Source organism: Nyctereutes procyonoides, unplaced genomic scaffold, assembly GCF_905146905.1.
Source record: "Nyctereutes procyonoides isolate TBG_1078 unplaced genomic scaffold, NYPRO_anot_genome, whole genome shotgun sequence".
Taxonomy (NCBI): domain Eukaryota; kingdom Metazoa; phylum Chordata; class Mammalia; order Carnivora; family Canidae; genus Nyctereutes; species Nyctereutes procyonoides.
In genome coordinates this window covers 33732605-33753788 of record NW_026575134.1, presented here as the reverse complement: position 1 = coordinate 33753788, position 21184 = coordinate 33732605, and the positions used below count along the sequence as shown (strand labels likewise).

The following is a 21184-nucleotide window of genomic DNA, read 5'->3' as shown; positions in this document are numbered from 1 at the left end:
AGAAAAGAAGTCACCAAACCAGGAATTTGAACCCTCCTACATGTTCTGAAGGGTACTGATCTCCCTTTATTGTCAGAGAAGTTCTTGAGATGTAGGCTCAGGAGGAAGCTGCTGCCTGCACCTGTGCCCTGAGAATGCTTCTCCCCACTAGAGAAAGGCAAAACTCTCTGGACTGTGTCCTGGAGAGTGTGGCCTTGTAAGGCATCTATCCACTTTGGGGCTCATAACTCAAGAAAGTCTTTTTTTTTTTTTAAGATTTTATTTATTTATTTATTTATTTATTTTTTTAATTTATTTATGATAGGCACACAGTGAGAGAGAGAGAGGCAGAGACACAGGCAGAGGGAGAAGCAGGCTCCATGCACCGGGAGCCCGATGTGGGATTCGATCCTGGGTCTCCAGGATCACGCCCTGGGCCAAAGGCAGGCGCTAAACCGCTGCGCCACCCAGGGATCCCTAAGATTTTATTTATTTATGATAGGGGGGGGGTGTGCAGAGACACAGGCAGAGGGAGAAGCAGGGTCCATGCCAGGAGCCTGACACGGGACTCCATCCTGGGACTCCAGGATCGCACCCTGGGCCAAAGGCAGGCGCTAAACCACTGAGCCACCCAGGGATCCCCAAGAAAGTCTTGAATAAATGGCCTTAATGATGTGAAAATGTTGGGGTTAGGAGCGAACAGACAAGAACGAATTCTTGAGATGTCTTCAGTGCAAAAAGGTGTTTTTAGTAAAGCACGGAGTCTAGACCTGTGGGCAGAAAATGCTGCACGGTCAGGGTCTCTCTTCTGCAGGATCACGAGGAGTGGCCCCAACTTTCTAGTTGGGAGGGGTCAGGGAGAGCATAAGTCTCTAAGGAATTTGGAAACAAGGTTTCCAGGACCTTGATGGGGCCAGCTGTTGTTAGGAGAAGGTCCTATACTACCGTTTACTAAAACTTGAGTCATGAGACCTTTCAGATGTCTATCAGAGGGCCATATGCTTGGGGGATGATTGCTAATATGTATCTTGTGGGATAGAGATAAAGGAAGTTTCAGTAATGTTCCTATGTTAAAGGAGACTTACTAGCATCTCTGAAGTCAGGATAATGCTAAGCTAAGATCACCATTTGCCTTTAGCAAAGTATGAGCGTCGTCGAGGCAGTTGAGTTCCTAGATCACTCTGCCTGTCTCCAGGACTTGTCAGTGGGCTGTAAAGTATGAGGAAATATAAATTTTTTTCTTTTGCCTGTGTTCCCCACATCAAGAGCCCTTCATCCCTCCTCTTCACCTCCATTCTAGATAAGGCTGTCAAATGTGTCTAAGTGTGGCCTCTCTCCTGATGGGATGTGGACCCCCAAATATGGGGTGACAATTAGGTAGAAGCTCAGGCTCCGGAGGGTGGTTGAAAGAATTCACCTGAGGCAGAACAAAGGAAATAGAATGTTAAAAACACTGCAAGGGAGCTGGAGGGCAGGACAGCAGAGGAGAGGTAATGGGTGGTGGTGGGGGCCGTTTTTAGAGGGGGAAGATGAGGTATGGCGATGTATGGAATTTTACCTTTCTTGGGTAACTGTGCCTAGGTGTAAGTAGCCCATTGGTCATTTGGGGCCTGTAGGTATTTTGAGGCGGGTCACCTGCTGGGCCTGCCGTTCTCAGCCAGGGCTTCACCCTGGGGCCCTTTCAGCTTACATTCCATTGCTCAAGCCTGTTTGCCGTAAAGTGGCCTCTACATCTAGTTCATTTTGGACACTTGGAAATGCCTTTTACTGATAGAGGTTTTTGAGCAGAAATCCTCCAGGCTCTCTTTTAAGATGAATTTCCATTTATTCATTTAACTAGTATGTATTAAAGTCCTACTATTTGCCATTCTGGGATGCAGCAGGACACATTAAAGAGTCCCCACCCTCAGGGAGCTTATATTCCAGTAGGAAGAAAAAGTAATAGGCACTTGAGCCCATAGATGTGCAGCCCAGTGGCAGAAATGCTACAGAAGAGTATAAAGCAAGAGGAAAACAGAAGTGCTCTTTTCAGTTGACCCAGGGGCAGGCTCTCTGGGAAGGTGACTTCTGAGCAGAGACCTGAAATGAGGGAGCTGCCAGGCTAGCCCTTGGGGGAAGAGCATTTGGGCCGAAGGAACAGCAAGTGGGAGGGCCCAGGGGAAGATGTGTGCCTGGGGAGCTCAGAGAACATAATGGAGACCCAGGTAGCAAGATGCCCTTTCTTGGTAAATAAGGGGTCTTGGCTTTGACTCCTTCCTTTGTTTCATCCCCACATCTCATCTCTCAGCAAGTCCTGTCAGCTCTCTTCCAGAACATTGCTCAGGCTTGTCCATAGCTTTTATGTCCGTGACCACCCTAATTCAAGGCCCTGCCGTTTCTCCTTACCTGGATTGCTGCAAGAGCCTTCTACTTCACCTTCCGTAAATGCCAATCACATTTCTCCCTTGCTTGAAATTCTTCGAGAGTTTCCCAGTGCCCTTTGAAAACACTCCCGCCTTCTTGCCATGGCCTTCAAAATTCTAAGTGATCTGACTCCTGCCGGCCTTTCTAACCCATCTCCTGACAGTTGGGGCTCCAGCCACACACGGTCCACATATTAGCTCAGGCTGCCCTAACAAAATGCCACACACCTGGTGACTTTTAAAGCAATGGAAATTTATTTTCTCACAATTCCAAAGGCTGGATGTCTAAGATCAAGAAGTTGGCAGGGTTGATTCCTTTTGGGGGTCATGAGGGAAGGATCTGCTCCAGGCTCTTCTCCTTGGATCCTAGATGGATATCTTCTCCCTGTCTTCATAACATCTTTCCTCTTTAAAACAAAAAAACAAAAAAAAAAAAAAAGATTTTTATTTATTTATTCGAGAGAGGCAGAGACACAGGCAGAGGGAGAAGCAGGCTCCATGCAGGGAGCCTGATGTGGGACTTGATCTCGGACCTTGGGATCATAATCTGAGCCAAAGGCATACACTCAACCACTGAGTCACCCAGGTGCCCCACCCCCCAGGTGCACCACCCCCATCTTCCCTCTTTACATGCCTGTGTCCAAATCTCCTCTTCTGATAAGGGCACCAGTCATACTGAATGAAGCCCCACTTGAATGGCCTCATTTTAACTTAATTACCTCTGCAAAGACCTCATCTCCAATACAGTTTCTTTTAAAGGTACCTGGGTTAGGACTTGAACATATGAATTGGCAGGGGGGAGCGGGGTTCACAATTCATCCTACAACAGCCCACCTTACTCTTTCTGAAATACTAAAAGTCCATCTCAGGACTTTTTCATAAGCTTCCCGGTGACCTTCACATGGCTAACCCCTTCTTCTCTTTCAGGTTTTCAAAACTGTCGCCTCTTCAAAGAGGCCTTCCCTGACTATCCCCAGAGAACTAGCTATGTTGCCCAAGCCATCTTGTTTTGTTTTATTCAGGCAAAATCTATATATGATAAAATGTATAGGTCTTTAGTGTACAACTGGATGAGCACTGACACATGTATGTACCCTTATAACCACCAGTCTGATCAAATATAGGACATTTTTATAACCTCCTGAAAGTCACACAGCATGCTTCCCATTAGCAACTACTTTTCTGATACTTACCCTCATAGTTTTACCTATTCTTGGACTTCATATAAATGGAATTATTTGATATGTACTCTTTTGTGTCTGACTTCTTGTGCTCTGAGTTCACCTATGTTGGGGATGCCTGGATGGCTCTGTCAGTTAAGCATCAGTCCCTTGGTTTTGGTTCAGGTCATGATCTCAGGGTCATGAGATTGAGCCCCACATCAGCATGGAGTCTGCTAACGGCTCCCTCTGTACCTCCTCCCTGTTCTCTCTCTCTCTCAAATAAATAAATATTTTTTAAAAAGAATTCACTTATGTTGTTGCATGTATCAAGTGTTTTTTAATTACCGAGTACTATTCTGTTGTATAAATATACCTCTGTCTACTATTCTGTTGTTGGACATTTGGATTGTTTCCAGTTTGGAGCTACCAGAAAACATTGCTATAAATATTTTCATGTAAATATCTTGTGAATGGTCTGAATTTTTCCATCCCAAAATTTATAGGTTCAAATCCTAACCTCCAAAATGTTGGTATTAAAAAAAAAAGTGTTGATATTAAGACATGGGGCCTTTGGGAAGTGATGAGGTCGTGAGTGTGAAGGCCTCATGTATGGGATCAGTGCCCTCAGACAAGAGACCCTAGAGAGCCCCCTCTCTCATTTGAGGGTACAGTGAGAAGTCTGTAGCCAGGAAGAGAACCCTCACCCATACTCATACTTCCAGCCTCCAGAACTGTGAGAAATATATTTCTGTTGTTTATAAGCAACAGGTCTGTGGAATTTTGTTCTGGCCACCTGAATGGGCCAAGACAATGTTTTCATTTATCTTGGATAAATCAGTAGGAGTGGAATCTCTGGGTCATAAGGTAGATGTTCAACTTTTTAAGAAACTACAAACAGGTCTATGAAGTATGTGTGCTATTTGACCCTCCCACCAGAAATGTGACAGTTCAGATTTCACTCCTCAGCCTCATCAACATTTGCTGTTATTAATCTTCTCAACTTTAGCCATTCCAGTAAATGTGAAATGATATGATTTCCCTAACTACTAGTGGTGTTGCATACTTCGACATGTGTTTATTGGATATGTTATGGATCTTCTTTTATTGGCAATCCTATTCCAGCCTTTTGTCCAATTGTTAAGTTGAGTTGTATTTTGTTCTTCATGTGTAGGAATTATGTATATATTCTGGATATAAATCCTAGCATTTTTCTCCTGGTCCATGGCTTGTCTTTTCATAAGGAGTCAGATGGAAAACTAGTTTTTAGTTCTGATAAAGTCTTAGGGCTATAGAATATGCTCCACGACCAGGCAATAGGACGGAACTGTGTCCTGTGTTGGAATACTCTCTAGAAAGAAGGTACTTGGGGGTCCCAGCGGGCTGTCATTTCCTTCAAGTTTGTTCTGCAGTATTCAAAGAGAAGCTGAAGTCACATGGATACTTGGCCCCTGTGTGGACCATCCTCGTATGCTCTTTTGAGAACAACACTGAAAAGATCACAGATTCTTATTCTTTACAGTAGGTATCCAAGCTCAAGCCCTGAGGGGCTGGCGGGGGTGGGGTGGGTGGGTGGGTGACTCATGTGTTCAGGTATGGAGAAGAAATGGCCTTAAATTCTTCTGAAAACCTGTGGCCTTTGCTGCTAAATGATGATATATCCTAAGAGTCCAAGATCTTCCTTATATGCATATCCTCTGACCCCATAATTAAACTTCTAGGGGTTTAAACTTCTGGGGGCTGAATCCATGGTTATGTGCAGAGTGTTAATCACAAGTATACTTATTTCAGCTTTGTTTCTATTGTAAAATATTAGGACACCACCTATAGTACTGGACTATTACATGGAGCCTGAAAACGCCACAGAGCAGAATGTTATGAAATCATGAAGGTTATTCCCTTATATAATAAGGGAATATATATAATATATATATAACATATATATTTACTGGCAGAGCCATTTCACAACATTGTTGTATAAAAAGGGTCTCAAAATCTTATGTATAATTCCATTTTATAAAAAAAACCTTATATATGTATATATGTGCATACATATGTATGTATATTTGTATATTCTGTTTATAAAAGCGTGACCCAGATGGCTCAGGCTGTGTGTCTACGTCAACAAAAGTAATTTTTAAATATGTCTATTCCTTTCCTCATATTTTTCATGTACATGAAGGCTATTGTATCATGCCCAGTAATACTTCTAAAATTCCCTAAATTTCTCTCCCTTTCGTATCAGAGCTGCTTCTCCACCTCTCTCCAAAATCCCACTTAAAAATCCTTCAGCCCACCCCCTTCTGCCTATAGGGTCCACCCCATTTCCTATTCTCCATCACAAAAGCCAGAGATTCTGTGTGGCCAATGCTAGGCCCTCCTGGGAAGAGGGGAGGGGAGAAGCAGCAGGGCCAAGCCTGCACTCTTTGTATTGGCCCAGGATGGGGTAGTGGGAATGGGGATTAATGGGAGGGGGGGAGTGTTGGCAATGCTCCAGCATTGATAACCTTCCTCCTATTTCATATGTGTGGGAAACATCTGGAAGGATGTGTACAAAGGCCAAAACATTAACAGTAGTTATTTCTGGCGGTAGGATTAGAGTGGATTTTAATTGTCTTCTTCTTGCTTCTCTGTTTTCTAATTTACTGCCATGAACAGACATTCCCTGATTAATTTTTTAAAATTTTTATTGAAGTCCATCTTGACGAACTTATAAAAATAATAATAAAAAAAAATAGTTCCCCAGTGCTTTGGGAGGTTGGGGAAACAAGAATGGTAAACTTCAAGTTAAAGAGGTTTCAAAATACACTCTGTGTCTCAGACTCAGCCCTCAACCTTGTAGCCAAGCCAACCAGCAGCCAACACCAGGAGGTTTGTCTTTGCTTCTGTCTCCCCCTTTGTGTCAAATAAAAGCAAAAGGTATTTTCAGAGATGTGCAAGTTAGGGAGAAGGGCTTGGGGCAAGGTAAGCAAGTTGAGCGAGTATAGACATGATATGCCTTATCTGGAAAATGGCTACAACCATCTGGTCCTCGGGGATGGGTGAGGAAAACCCAGGTCAAGGCTTGCCCATGACAGGTCTTCCAGTAGATTTGAGCACCTGCTATGTGAAGTTCTGTCACTCATCCGGGACATCTGACAATCTCTCAGATCATCAGATGATTCCTGCTTCCAGCTTTGGGCTTGGGCTTAGATTAGAGAGTGTAGATATAGGCCTGAGACGTAGGCTCAGCACTGTAGGAGCTCATCCCCATCTATGCGATGAGGCACATAACAACAATAACAGCAGCTAATAATTATTAAATGCTCACTCTTAGAAGAGCTTTCTGTGTATATATGGGTGTTTTCCATTTTTCAAGGAATCTGTTAGTAATTATCTTATGGTCTGTCCTCCTGTTCACAGAAGTCTGTTTGTCCCATCTGTCACAGCCCATATCGGTGGTATGGCAATCAATCTGTTTAGGTATGTACAATAGGTAACAGCTTGGGGGCTGGAATAAGACTCTCTGGGTTCAGATTCCAGCTCTGCCAATTATAGGCAACATATTCAATGCCCCAATTTCTTCATCTATAACAACATAAGGATAATACTTGCTACCTCATAGGTTATTGAGAGAAAAAGAATGAGGGGTGCCTGGCTAGCTCACTCGGTAGAGCATGCAACTCTTGATCTCAAGGTTGTGATCTTGATCTCAAAGTCTCCAATCTCTACATTGGGTATAGATATTATAAATAAATAAACTTAAAAAGAAAAAGAGTGACTATATATAAAGCACTTAAAACAGTGCCTGGCACATAAGCTATAAATAAATGTTAGCTGGTATGATTATTGCTGTTGTCTTTGCTGTTTGTCTTCTCCTATAGACTAGGAGCTTCTTGAGGGGTGGGTCACCATCTTATTCATTGGCTGTATCCACAACTCCCAATACAGGGCCTCATTGAAATAATATTTGTCTAGTAAATAAGAGAGCAAATTTATCACTGCTCACATCTTTCAAGGTGAGGAAGGAAGTTGGGCAGGCCTATTTCCTTCATGAATAGACATGAGATTCCCCCAAGAATGAAGATAGGAAGAGGAACCCGGGCCTCCTGGAGCACATAGAGTTCAAGAAACAGTAAATGTGAGAATCAGAAGGTCCTTCCCAGATCAAAGTTTAGCACCTCCATTTGACAGATGAGGAGACTGAGGCTTTGGGAGTTCATGTGACTTGCCCATTGTCTATACAGCTCATCAGCATTGGAGTGAATGTGTCAGGGAGTGTGGGCCCTTTATCCTAACCTCATGGTCTACCCCATGGGCAGTTAGACAGAATTTCTTATTGGTTTAATTTCCCAAAGTTTTTTTGAGTATGCCATGTGCCTTATGCTAAGCTCCTAAGAGATAGGTAAGATGGGCTCAGGGAGCCTCCAGATTTGGGCAAGATGGATATTAAATAAGCAAATACAAGTGTGATGAGGGGGGAGCCCAGGGTATAATGACAGTTTGTCTTGTTTCTATCGGTAGATGTCTAGAGACTGAAAAACCATGTGAGAACAGTGGGAAGACAGGAAGAGGCTGGAGCAAACCTACTGAGGTCACTTGGGGTATTGAACATTGGGCCCTCCAGCAAAAAGGAAGCTTCCTCCCATACAAAATGGAAACTCTGGGGTGGGAAGCAGAGGTTGACTTCTGCTGGGGAAGTTATGGGGTGGACGCAGTGGGAGCCTGGAGAAAGTGTCTCTACCTTCTCAGCAAAGGTCATATCTCCCCACCAACCTTACTCGAAGAACCCCCCAAGCTGGCACGGCCCTACCCCAGAGCTCCTGGGAGATTGGCAGAACAGGGAGTTGTTGCTAAGAAGTATATTTTTGCCCTGCTTAAGGCACAACTATAAATTCACATAACAGATCCACCAATATGACTGGAAATGCATAGCACAGCTCAGGGGTGGGAAAAATTGTAGCTCCCCCCAGTGCCATTAATCTTCCACCTGGGAGTAGTTTAGCATTAAGCATCCATTATTTATTAGGGAGACTGGGATGTAGAGAGGAAAGGCAGCATGTGGGTAGCAACCAGCATCGATGGGGAAATGTAAGAGGCAACGTGGTGCAGCCAGATGTCAAGGGACGGGAGCTGGGAGAGCAAGGCTCTGCACCGCCACCCATGGAGGACTTTGGATAAGTCCCTTAAACCACCCTGGCCTTGACTGCCTCATCTATAAAATGGGGCTTGGATTCCATGGTCTCCTAAAATCCTTCCAGGGTCTGAAATGTTGTCCAAAATGTCCGCTGTGTTGTGAAGGGAAAATTGTTTTCAGAAGTTGAATTCACTACCCTAGAAGGTGTCACCATGCCATCAGGGAGCATGTTTCCAGGAGAGCCATCTCCAGCCTTTCCCTAAAGATCCCCAATTTGTAAGAGCCCCATGGGGGCAGGCACCCAGGTATGAAATGCCTTTGAGTGTGTTTATCGTGGCAAAAGTAATTTTGCATTCTACTCCATAAGCTATTTTTGCTTGTGTTCCTATAAAAACCATGTTCTCAATTCTTACTTGGAGATGTTTGTTGATAAATCTAGACCAGAAGGATTGACAGAGAACCTCATCTTTTGATCTTGAACCATGGCCACGCCTTGACTCTGGGTGATAGGATTACAGAAAATGTCTCACTTCTCAGTGTTTTATGTCTTTTCTATTTCTTCTCTAATCCACTTATGTTCATTTAATACTAAAGGAAAGTGAATAAGTTTTCAAAATAGGAAAGATAACAAATTTCTGACCTTCCACATATAGATTTTAAGGAGAGAAAGATCCCTTTATGAATGAGTTCTCTGGAGACATTTTCATGGTGTGCTCTATCTCATAGATCCAAGAGATTGGTGCACAGCAAGTAGATGAGAAACGGGTGCAGTTGAATGTATAAAGGTAATAACGACAGGGTGTACAGCAAAACACGGTAGTCACTGTTGTCACCCTGTCGTTATTACCTTTATATGTATCAGTGGACTTAATGCTTGGAAGACCCTTGGAGGCACATGCTACTTTCTTCACTTTCCAGATGAGGAACTGACACAAGAGAAAGTGAAGTCACTTTCCTGGTTGGAACATCTTTTATGCCCTGGCTTCTATCTTCTCAACACACCTTTTAGGTCTGGCCTTGCTACAGCATCTGCTCGCCGCAGCAGCAACTTGACCATGTCACCTTAGCAGTCACTTAGCTTTTGCTTCTGCACTGAGGCTTCTCTGTCTCTGTTGCAAGGGATATCTCCATGGGAGCCCATCGCACCCACGTGGCACCTGCACAGATCTCAGAGTGCAAGGACACTTTCTGGAGCAACTCTTGACAGATGGGGGATGAGAGCTGGTGAACAAAATTTTGCTATACAGTCCTAAACCATGTTCTGCATGGGTCCTTGGTGGATCCCCAGGGGGATTAAGCCTCAGTTGCCCACAGCAATCACTGATTTAGTACTTGTCTTTGGTTGGCTTTTTTTCCCTTCCCCCAGTTTATTCATTCTAGGCCCTGACTCCTATTCCCTGGAATTGTTTTCCAAAATCAATGATCTGTATATAAAGGATGTCTCAGGTCCTGCTTTATGGGAGAATGTAAGCTAAGACATTGCCCAAGATCACCCAGCTGTTAAATTATGGCACCCAGGTAGGAGCAGATTCATTTTATGTAAAATAATAATAATCACCCAGAACCAGGATATAAATACATAAATCTTTTTAAATGGGTATGTGTGTACAGAGGAGGAGTTTACAGGCACACCTAGATAGGCTTGGGAGTGGAATAAGTCATACCAAAGGTTAATGGATTTTTAGGGTTTTTTTCCCCTCTTATCTGTATTGTTTCATTTTGCTAAAGTGGCAGCGTTTCACTTATGTCATGGATGGAGAGCAGGATGGCAAACTGATCTATGCTGATTTACTCTCACGGAACCCTCAAGTTATTTTAGCAGACAATAGCAGCCATGGAACATGCTTGAGTGGATGTGGACCTAGGACTCTCCCACAACCTCACTCTCAGGGTACCACAAAAGCAAGTCTCAGATCAAGAGACCAAGATGCAGGCAGACTTACTCAATAAGCATTCATCAGCAGGCAAGCCTAAGATAGTCTGCGCAGCCTGCTCTGAAAGCTGATGACACCCCAGCCTCTGCCCACTTAGGTTGTGCTGCTGCTTCCTAAGTGAAAAGTTCACTGGAGGAAAACAAGAGAACATTCTAGATCAGTTGGTCTCAAACTTGAGCAGGCACGAGAGTCTCCTGAAGGGCTGGCTAAAGCGCAAGGTGCTGGGCTCTGCTCCAGAGCTTCTGATTCAGTGTACCACACTTTGAGATCAGTGTTCTAGAAGCAGGATTCTGTTGCTCTCTCTGATAAAACTGGCATAGGGCAGCCAGCAGGTCCCTAAATGGCTCAACACAGGACCGTTTAGAGAGTTAGTCCAGAGTCTAGAGCATCAACCATTGAGGTATAGACTACCAGATGCTCTTGATTCTTTCTTTCTTTTCTTTTCTTTTTTTTTTTTTAGGCTCTTGATTCTTTTACCTGAAAGGTATGAGGGTCCATACCACTAATGTCAATGAAAAGCCATTTCTCATCATCCTTAGGCCAGTTAGCAAAGCCTGCTGCATCCCTTGAGCTCCAGTGGAGCACACCTGGAGAGCTGGCATGTGGCCTTAGGAACACAATGCTAGCTGACCACCCCTGTGGGGTGAATTTCTGGATGGGGTCCCTGGGTGATAACATAAATGAACACTATACCTAATAGCATATGTTCAAGCTAAATATTTTAGGGTAAAGTGCAGACAACATTGATGGGAAGGAAAAGTTCACTAACAAATCAATGGGCATGTGTTCGATCCCACAGACGGAGCCTGAGATCATAGAGGAAACCAACATTGACAGAGTTAACGAGCCCCGGGGCTACGCCAGGTCGAGGCAGGTGAAAGGCCACTCAGAGACCTCCACGCTGAGCTCCCAGCCCTCCATCGATGAGGTCAGGCAGCAGATGCACATGCTGCTGGAGGAGGCCTTCAGCCTGGCGTCCGCGGGCCACGCAGGCCAGAGCCGGCACCAGGAAGCCTACGGCTCAGCACAGCACCTGCCCTACTCGGAGGTGGTGACCAGCGCTCCGGGGACCATGACGCGGCCCAGGGCAGGGGTGCAGTGGGTGCCCACCTATCGCCCAGAAATGTACCAGTACAGTCTGCCTCGGCCGGTAAGTCCAATGTTCCACCCACCTGCCATCAGCAGGTTAGTTCTGCCCAGCGTACTCCCACAAGGGTCTCAGAGCGGGGACTTCCCGGGACAAACCACCTTGGGATTTGGAGACAAAGTCTTCTGGGCTCTCATCCCATCCTCTACCCATGATCCAAGCCTGAGCCTGTGGGCACAAGCACATGGGAAGCCCTTACATCAAACCGTAATACATTTTAGAATGAATTTCCTTCTCGACTGTCCCTCCTGTAAAGGGTTGACCATATTCTTCATGCACTGGTGGTTTCCTGCATTTCCAAGTGTGAGGACCCATTTTAAATGTCAGAACACATTGCAGAGCTGCGTGTGACGGAGCCATGTGCCTGGTGGCTCAGAGCAGAGGCTCAGGCAGTGTGTGGTTTGATGTTGAGTCCCTGCTCCACTATTTACTAGCCTTGGAGATGTCACTTAAGTTCTCTACAGGTGACATAAACAACAACAACAAAAAATAACCTACTAGCTAGGGTTGTTGTGAAGATTAAACGAGTTGATACATCTGAGGCCCTTAGAAGAATGCCAGGCACACAGTAAATGCTGCAGCAATGTCAGCCATGCCCGTTTCATTTGCTGGTAAGTGCACTTCAGCATCTGAGAAAGCACCCAGTGACTAAAAGATTCCACGATTTAAATAAGAATTTTAATTAGTGTGCATTTCACTCATTATCGGAGCTTCTAGAGATATCTTTTTTAGAAGATGGATGGGGCACCTGGGTGGCTCAGTCAGTTAAGCATCTGCCTTTGGCTTGGGTCATGGTCCCAGGGTCCTGGGATGAAGCCCTGAGTTAGGCTCCCTGCTCGGTGGGGAGCCTGCTTCTCCCTCTCCCTCTGCTATTCTCCCCACTTGTGCTCTCTGGCTCTCCCTGTCAAATAAATAAATAAAATCTTTAAAAAAGGATAAAGTAAAATAAAAATAAAACGTTGGATAAACCATGGATGATAATAAGCAATGCATTGTGCGTGTATAGATTCCACCCTTGTCATAGTCCATGGCGTAGCCCCAAGGGTTACTCATTAGCAGAGCTTCATAAATTGTCCTTGTGATGTGTAATCACATAAGCAAAAGCCGACATTTATTGTTTTACTGTTCTTCGGTATTGATCCTGTGTATGCATATGCTAACTGTGCTAGCTCATTTGTTTAGTCCTGACTACAAGCCACTGAGGCAGGTGCTAGTTTTATCCCTATTTTACAGCTGAGGGGACTGAGGTTACACACTTGTTCAAGTCACACAAGCCAGAAAGGGGCACAGCTGGGACCCAGAGCCGGGCAGTGGGCACCAGGGCCCATGTTCTTAACCAGCATGCTGTACTCCCTTGTGCTGTTACATTGCCTCCTCGTCCATATTATTTCTTTCATCTGCAGTAGACGATTTGGGACACCTTTGGGCTTGTAGACCCTCGTGATAATTTTGACCCCGACCCTCCACAGTCCACACCACACAGACACTTGATAAATTGCTGCTATGCTGTGTGACTCCGTAGCCTGCACACTATTGTGAGTTTCCTCTTGGTCTCCTCTGCTCCAGATTCCTCCTCTCCTCCAAGTCACTGAGCCATCTCCCCTTGACCCTGCTCCTGTCAGTTCCCTCCCTCTGACTGTCAGTGTCTAGCCTTACCTTTCCCGTTGGCTAAGCTTTAGCAGGCGAGACTGAGCTTCATTTTGAACCGAACCTCTGGGGTGGGGTGGCTGTGTTTGCATGGGGCGCTGTCATCACTGGAAGGGCATGTCCTTAGGTTGGCAGGTGCAGAATATCTGTCTCATCTATTCACTCCATGGTGATCAGCTTCTGGGAACTTGACTCATGCTGATTAGGCTCACAACAACTGCTTTATCAAGGATTCGAACTTTACAAACCTGCAATGAGAAGCTGGCTGACCACGTGGGCCAGAAAACGCAGGTTTTCTGGCCAGTGTGGTCTTTCATTACGTAAAAGCCAATCTGTGGGAGGTAAGACACTGTCGGAAGGAGAGCTGGTGGCCATTGGAGCTATCTTCTCAGTCTGTGATATGCAAACCGGGAGAGTGCAGGCAGTGAAGGACAGAGGGCAAACACCAATCATCTTCTTTACATCCCATTTTCTGAGATATGGGTAGAGTGCTGTGCAAAATTCTTAAAATAATCTTTAACCCAAAATAGAAGACTTTGGGACAATGCCCAGATCTCGGGAGTATGAGTATGCCTCCACCATCAGGGAAGCTTGCTGGATATGTTGAAGAAGCACCGCCTTCCAGAAGAGCGTCAGCAACTGTGGCACCACCACTGGCCATGCTCCCCCATCACCTGGAGACCAAACCTCCTTTTTTCAGAACAAATTAGAAGTCTCACTGAGCCTTACAGATCCATCACCTTTAAACTATTTTCCTTTGGCCATTATGTTACAGTTTGCACAGTTAGAGCTTCCTTTTTTTTTTTTTTTTTTTTTTTTTTTTCAGTTAGAGCTTCCTAATTGCTCCTTACATGGATGGTACCCACCCTTATGGGGGAAGAAGGGGTTTTTCTCACTGAGATTTATAAAAAACCTGAATCTTAACTACATTTACACACAGCTCTTAAGCATTTGTCCCCTGGGAAGAGTCACCTGTATCTGTTCTGTATTGATTCACACTGACTGCAGTTTCATTGGTTCATCCCTCTTGATCTCCATACAATGACCACATCCCTGGACTTCCCCTCAGCCCAGCGTGAAATGGCACACACCTGCTGAATGAGCACAGCCAGTGGCTGCAACACTGAGTCCCGGATTCCTCGGCCATAAAATGGCAGTGAGAAGAGGGCTTCAGTGAGGATGAAGTGGTAATTCATGTAAAATGTTTAGCACAGTCTGGCACCTGCGGAGCACCCACTGCTTGTTTGCTGATATTAATCAGAGGGCTTCAGATGGTGCCCAGCACCTCAAATTGCTCAATAAATGGTAGTCATCATTATAAAACTATTCTGTCCTATTCACAGAATTCCACTAGTTTTATCCCTTCTTGCACAGTTCTGAGGCTACATCTTTTCCTCCTGGTGCTCTGTTAAATTCCTCTAAGAACATGCCCAGGTGCCCCAGCCTAGGGTCCCAGAGAAGCTTCACTTCTGTTGGAAGATGATTCTCAAGAACAGCTGGACCCCTCTGGCTGGAGGCCTGACTCTGGGGGTACAGAAAGAGATACGGTTTCAGACAGAAAATCTTAAACAACCAGGATGAGTCTTCCAACCGATAATGGAATCCACATACACGGTGCCTCAATTTAACAAAACCTTCTAAAAATTTCATTGTGGGGCGTATGAAAACTTAGATCATCCTTTTTGTTATAATTTGGGGTTGGCGGTGGTGCCAAGAAGGGCAACAACATCAGTATTATATGCTTGAAAAATAAGGCCACCGAAAACGGGGAAAGAACTGAAAAATAGCACAGCAGAGAGATTGGCCATCAAACCAGAACGATACCAGAGGCGGTTCCTTTGTCATTAAGGGCTTCCCCTTTTTTGCCAACACATGTGGTCCCTATTTTTGTGAACGGAAAAAATAGCTAACAATACCCAATAGAAATAATGATTCTTAGCCCACGTTCTTGCCGAGCCCCCTTGTGCTATGATAATGTGGAAATCAATAGAAAAGGTGCCAATTTAGAATGATAACTATGATTACTTTTCAGCTTCCCAAAAGGAAGCGCTTGGAGCCCTGCCGGAAGATAATTGGAAGCTGGTGGTTTTAAATGAGCTAGGCCAGGCTGGTGGCATTTATATCATGGAAAAGGTTACTGCTGGCAGCCTGGGACTTTTGCACAGCAGTTCGGGAGACCCCTGGAATCTGTGAAGAGATTGGACTCGACACCTCATGACCGATCCAGTTGTGCCTGCAGCCCTCATGGGTCTGTGTCAAGTGGAATGAAAAGATCCTTTGGCCTTCCTGTTGGTGTCAGAGTAGGGGATTCAGAGGAAGGCAGTCGAGTGAAAACATCCTCCCCACTAAAGGCTTTCCAGTGGCAACTCACAGTAATAATTATAACTAAATCAGCGGCTGCCATCTATCGAGCTCCCATTATGTGTTGGACATGAAGCTAAGTGCTGTGTAGACGTGATTTCTTCTAATCAAACAAGCATCCTACGAGGTAATGTTATTATCCCCATGTACTCAGGAACCTGAGACTCAGAGGAACTAAGGAAACATGCCCAAGGTCACACACACAGGCCCAAGGTCACGTAGCTGTCCAGGGCTGATGCGGGGCTAGAACCTAGAGCTGTCTGACATCAAACCCACACGCTTTGTACCCTTTGGCCCAGTGAGCCTTGAGGATGTCCTTTGGGCTTTGAGGAGACTCAGATCTCCAGAACGGCAGAGTGTGATCTCCTCATAAGGAAGCTGACCCTGAGAGGATTTTGTCCATTCCTACCACTGCCGCTTGTAAGGGAGACATCTCGATCAGGATGAAATCAAGAATTTCACAGCTTTTTTTCCCCCTATTCTCCCCTCAAAAACAAAACCAAACCCCTGTTGATGAGATATGCAGACCTGTCAGGTATGAGTCTGCATCCACCACAATACTCACGTTCAAGAAATAATTAGGCTTCTTACGTTTCTCCGAATCTGATTTGAATCTGTTCTGAGCTCCCATCTGGTCAGGTGGATGGGAAATCCAATGTCAGTTCTTACCGAGCTCTCTCCACCTCTGGTTGCTCCAAAGTGATTGGTGGTTGAGGCAGTCAGGACACCAGGAGAGGGTCTATCCCCAGCACTGTGGATGGGGCACTGTCCCAACTCCTGGGAGTCCTTGAAGGCAGGTCACACTGTCACACTGTCCTACGTAGGCCAGCGTTGGTGTGGGGATCTTTGCCTCTGGACTGCCCTGAGGAAGCCCCCTTGAAAACCAGCTGAGTACAACATCCAGCAAAGGCATAGCCCTCGAAGCTTAGAAAAATCATTCAAGTGCGTAAAACCAGTTTATCCAGGAAGGCTGCGTGGGAAGGAAGAAAAGAAGGTAACAGATGAAGTCTGGAGAATACTTAGCGCACACAAAACTCAGGGGGTTGCAAGACATACATACTTTTCTGGATTTTTCTCTCCTCCACGCACCAAAAGCTCATCATCAGTTTGGGGTCTCCCTCCCTACCCCTGGGTTGAGCTATCGCAGGGTCCGCCACAGTGCACAGCAGGGGCAAGGGGTGGGAAGATGGCATCAGAATCTGGTTTCAGTTTGTCCTTCTCTAACTACTCTGGCTGGCATCCCTGAGAAGTCCTGGCTTCCGCCTCGACTCCAGGTGTCAGCCCAGGGGAGCACAGATGTATCCCGGGTCTCCTGTGTGCAAGGGTGCAGACCCCTCCACCCTCCTCCCATGCTTGAGTAGACTCATTCCCCACTCTGTCTCTCTCTCTTTCCCCCTCTGTCACACACACACATACACACACACACTCTATCCACACTCTTCCCCTCTCTAGCATCTTCCTCATATTAGCCTCTTCTCCCCTGCCTCCACCCAGGGTGAAGCAGGACATACAGCCCCTTCTCCAGACCCATCAGCATCTAAGCTCTCTGGCCTCCCTCCCATCCTCCTCTCCTTCCTAACCCCAGGGTGTTTACCTCATCTAGGGGCAAAGTAGACTAAATGTACCTCTCTTCTAACAAGTCTCTTCTTTCAGCATCAACTTTTGACCTAGAGTGCTTTAGGATTTTTGATATTCAAAATCCTAAATTCAATAGTTGTGGCTATCAAAACTCCAATCAGTGCTAGCTCTTGGGCCATCTTCAGTGGCTGTGGCTGTGGCCTTCCTTCCCTGAGGCAGGAAGGTGGGATGCCCTTTGCTGCTTGGGGTAGGGGAAGCACCCTGGATTCCAGGAATTATGGGGAGAAAAAAGTCTTGATTATTACAATTACTGTATCAAAAGATGACCCTGTCTCAGAAGGAAGTGAATATTACTTCTGGAGGACCCACTGTGTGCCAGATATTATGTTAATATATAACATGAGTCTTCCAAACAGTCTTAGGTGTGGGGGTATAATACTGTTAACCAACCACCATCACCTAGTGAGAAAGTAGGCACAGACAAGGCAGATTGCTCAAGGTCAAGCAGATGGTAAAAATCAAGCCAGATTTCAACCCTGTTTTTTTTTTGTTTTTGTTTTTTTTTAAATAATATTTTATTTACTTATTCATGAGAGACACAGAGAAAGAGGCAGAGACACAGGCAGAGGGAGAAGCAGGCTCCTCACAGGGAGCCTGATGTGGGACTCGATCCCAGGACCCCCGGGATCACTATCTGAACCAAAGGCAGTTGCTCAAACACTGTGCCACCCAGGTGCCCCTCAACCCAGATCTTGTCTGATTTCAAACCCATGCCATCTGTACCACACTACCCTTAGCTCAGAATGGCAAGATGGTGTCCTTAACTGGCTGTGGGATTTTGGACAAGTCAGTTTACCCCTCTGGCTTTAGCATCCCCCTTGGTTAAGGTAAGGGATATGGTCTCAAGGTCTCCTGCTCTCTTTCCAGCTTGAACCTTTTGTGATTCCTGAGGCCTTGGAAGCCTTAGCTATGGCTCTATCAGTAGCTCATGGTGAACTGACAGATCAAGATAAGCCTTGGGTTTTCACCATGGGGTTAGTCTTCAATTACCAAGTCCTCTGTTTTTCACTACATAAGAACTATCCTTCTGGAAGATTTTACTTCCTACACCAGGATGTAAAGTTATTTACAGCCACATGTAGATGCCTGTTTTGCCTGGAGCAGTGTTGTCCGTGTCAGCCCCATGGAAGGGGCACCATTGCAGTGCAGCCCAGTACTGTTAGCAGGTGTGGAGAGATTGGTGCGTGCGTCAACCCTGATCTGAGGCTGGCTTGTTGATACTGGAGAAAAGCCATCAAAGAGGGTGGGTTGATGTGGCCTGCCAGTCTTCCTCCCCCACCAGTACAAAGCCTGGGACCCCCTGATTTGGTCCCTCCAGCCACAGGCCGCCCCCTTTGACCTGTCATCCCTGTAGTGCTACCCTTGAGATTGAACTTGACAACATTCCTCCTTCTAAATGGATGTACATGCACAAGGAGGGACCAGCACACTGTGGGCCTCACCTGGGCTCCCTCTCGACTAAGATTACTAGAGAGGATGGCCTTGAACCACTCCCATCCCCTCCCAAGGACATCATGACTGAAACTTTGAATAGACTATGTAGTCACCTTTTCCCCCTTTGATGCTTAAAACCAAACTTCCAAGCCCAAAGAGTGGCCTACTCTAGTCACACCCAGTCTCCTTCCACCTAAGAGACCTCAGACTTAGATACAAGGACTGCCTTCAGTTCTGAGTCTTTGATCTCCTTCCTAGCCAAAGGGCAGGGATCCCAAAAGATGGTGCCCTTGGGTGCCAGGCTAGGTACCTCATGGTTACTGTCCTGATACTGGGAACTTGGAACCAGGCAACAGTTTTGAGCAATAGCTTCCAGTGAAATCCCAGTCACAAAGTAGCCAGCAGAAAGCCAAGACTTCAGATACATAATAAGAGAAACCAGAATGTGGGGGCTTAGAAGTCTGGGGAACCAGCATGGAGTGAGGGAGGGGGAAAGACACTAGGAGAGGTCATCCTCGCAGCCCCCAAGCACAGGGCACAAGCTCTACTTTTTATGTGGCCCCTGTGGCCACCCCAGGGCCCTGAGTGTACAGCCCAAAGGGGACTGTGATTTCCCTTGCAGTCTTGATTGTATCTGGAAAAATCTTCCAAAGAAAGGAGTCACCTTGGTACTTACTGAAATTTCAGAATTTTTAATCCATTCTTTGGTGAAGTGCTACAGGACAGACACAGGCTTAGAAAGGCTTTTTCTTGGCTGAAAAACTATATTGAGTATGGATAAGCCTTCTGGGAATCAGGGATAAAAATAAGTTGTCTGTCTCCTCTACCGAGTATTGCGACAGGCCAGAAGAGAGAAGAGGGGCTATAAACCCCTGTCTCTATTTTGGGAAAGGCATGTCCTTATTTGATGGTTTGTTGATAATGAGTACAAGCTGGAAAGTACACCATCCAAGATGATGATTTTCAAACTCTCTGCAAAACCTTAGCATTCAGGGAGGTCCCAGGTTGTCATCATGCAGGTAAGTGAAGGGCCAAATTCACCAGCACACACTCCACCCCCTCCATCACCAGCTTCAACCAGAGAAGCTCTGCTTTAATCTGTAGTCAGGTTATGTCAAAATGATTTCATGGCTATAGAAAAGTGTGTTTGGTGGCCCCTGAGTTATATCCAATGCCTTATTTCACAGGGAGAATGAAAAACAAACAAAAAACGAGGTGCAGAGAGACCGAATGACATGTTTACAGACAGTGAATGGCTGAATCGAGATGAGAATTTGGGTCTCCTGACTCCAGTTCACTCAATATCGATTGAGCAAATACTTACTTAGCACTATTAGATGCAACGCATTTTGCTTCATAAGGTGGGGGTACCATGGTTGCTGAAACCCAAGGAGCTTAGGATCTAGTGGCTTCAGATTTTGGTTCCCTGAATACAACCTTAGCATACATAGTTCATCGATGCTCAAAAAATGGAAATGCAGCAGGGTAATGAAGCTTTCCATATTGATTCAGCCAGTACCTCTAGATCTGGGCGGATGTTTTCTTTCATTCTTGTTCTGGGAAGTTAGCCCTGCTGATACAATCCTAGGCTGACAGTTATTTTCTTTGAGCACTTTGCATTCCGTGGTCTTCTGGGTGATGTTGCGAAGTCCAATGTCAGTCTAAAGGTCATCTCTTTGTAGATGATATGCAAAGATGTTCTCTGCCTTTGGTTCTCTACCATTTCAGCACAATGAATCGAGGTGTGTGTGTTTTATTGTACTTCCTGAACTTATTAAATCATTGATTTTATCCATTCTGGAAAATTCTTAGTCATTGCTTTTTTAAATATCACCCCGTTCCTCTCTGGGACTTTGGGACTTTGATTAGCTGCATGTTAGACCTTCTTACTCTGTCCTCCATACTTTTTACTGCTCTTTTCTATTTTCTATCTCCTTATCTCCTTGTGCTTCATTCTTGGTAATTTCTTCAATTCCATTTTCTAGTTTATTAATTTTCTCTTCATCTATGGCACATCAATTACTTCATTCCCCTGTGTTTTCTTTTAGTGATTACATTTCACCTTTAAAAATTCTATTTGTTCTTTTTCAAATCTTCCCAATCATTCCTAATAATATCTCTATCTGGTCATTTATCTTTTTAGAAACATGTTTTTACCTTTCTGCTTTCTGTTTCGTATCCAGAAACTCTTAACCTCTTAAGTCCTTAAACATCTAATCTGTTGTTTGGTTTTCTTCTCCTGACTTTTCACCTATGTTTTCTGGTCTGTGATTATGAGCTCCTGTCTGCTCATCTTCATCTGTGCCATTCCTGAGAGCCTGATTTAGGGAGATCGCCTCCAAAGAGGACTTACAAATGCTCCTGTC

At 45.3% G+C, this 21184-nt stretch overlaps 1 protein-coding gene across 1 annotated transcript in view; it reads left to right on the top strand.

The window, feature by feature from the left end:
- The window catches only part of KIAA1549L (KIAA1549 like), a 256705-nt gene that overhangs the window by 229784 nt on the left and 5737 nt on the right, over nt 1-21184 (top strand). The window contains exon 20 of the mRNA XM_055300923.1: nt 11391-11741. Within this exon, the coding sequence (XP_055156898.1) occupies nt 11391-11741 (351 nt within the window). The remainder of the gene's footprint in view (nt 1-11390; nt 11742-21184) is intronic.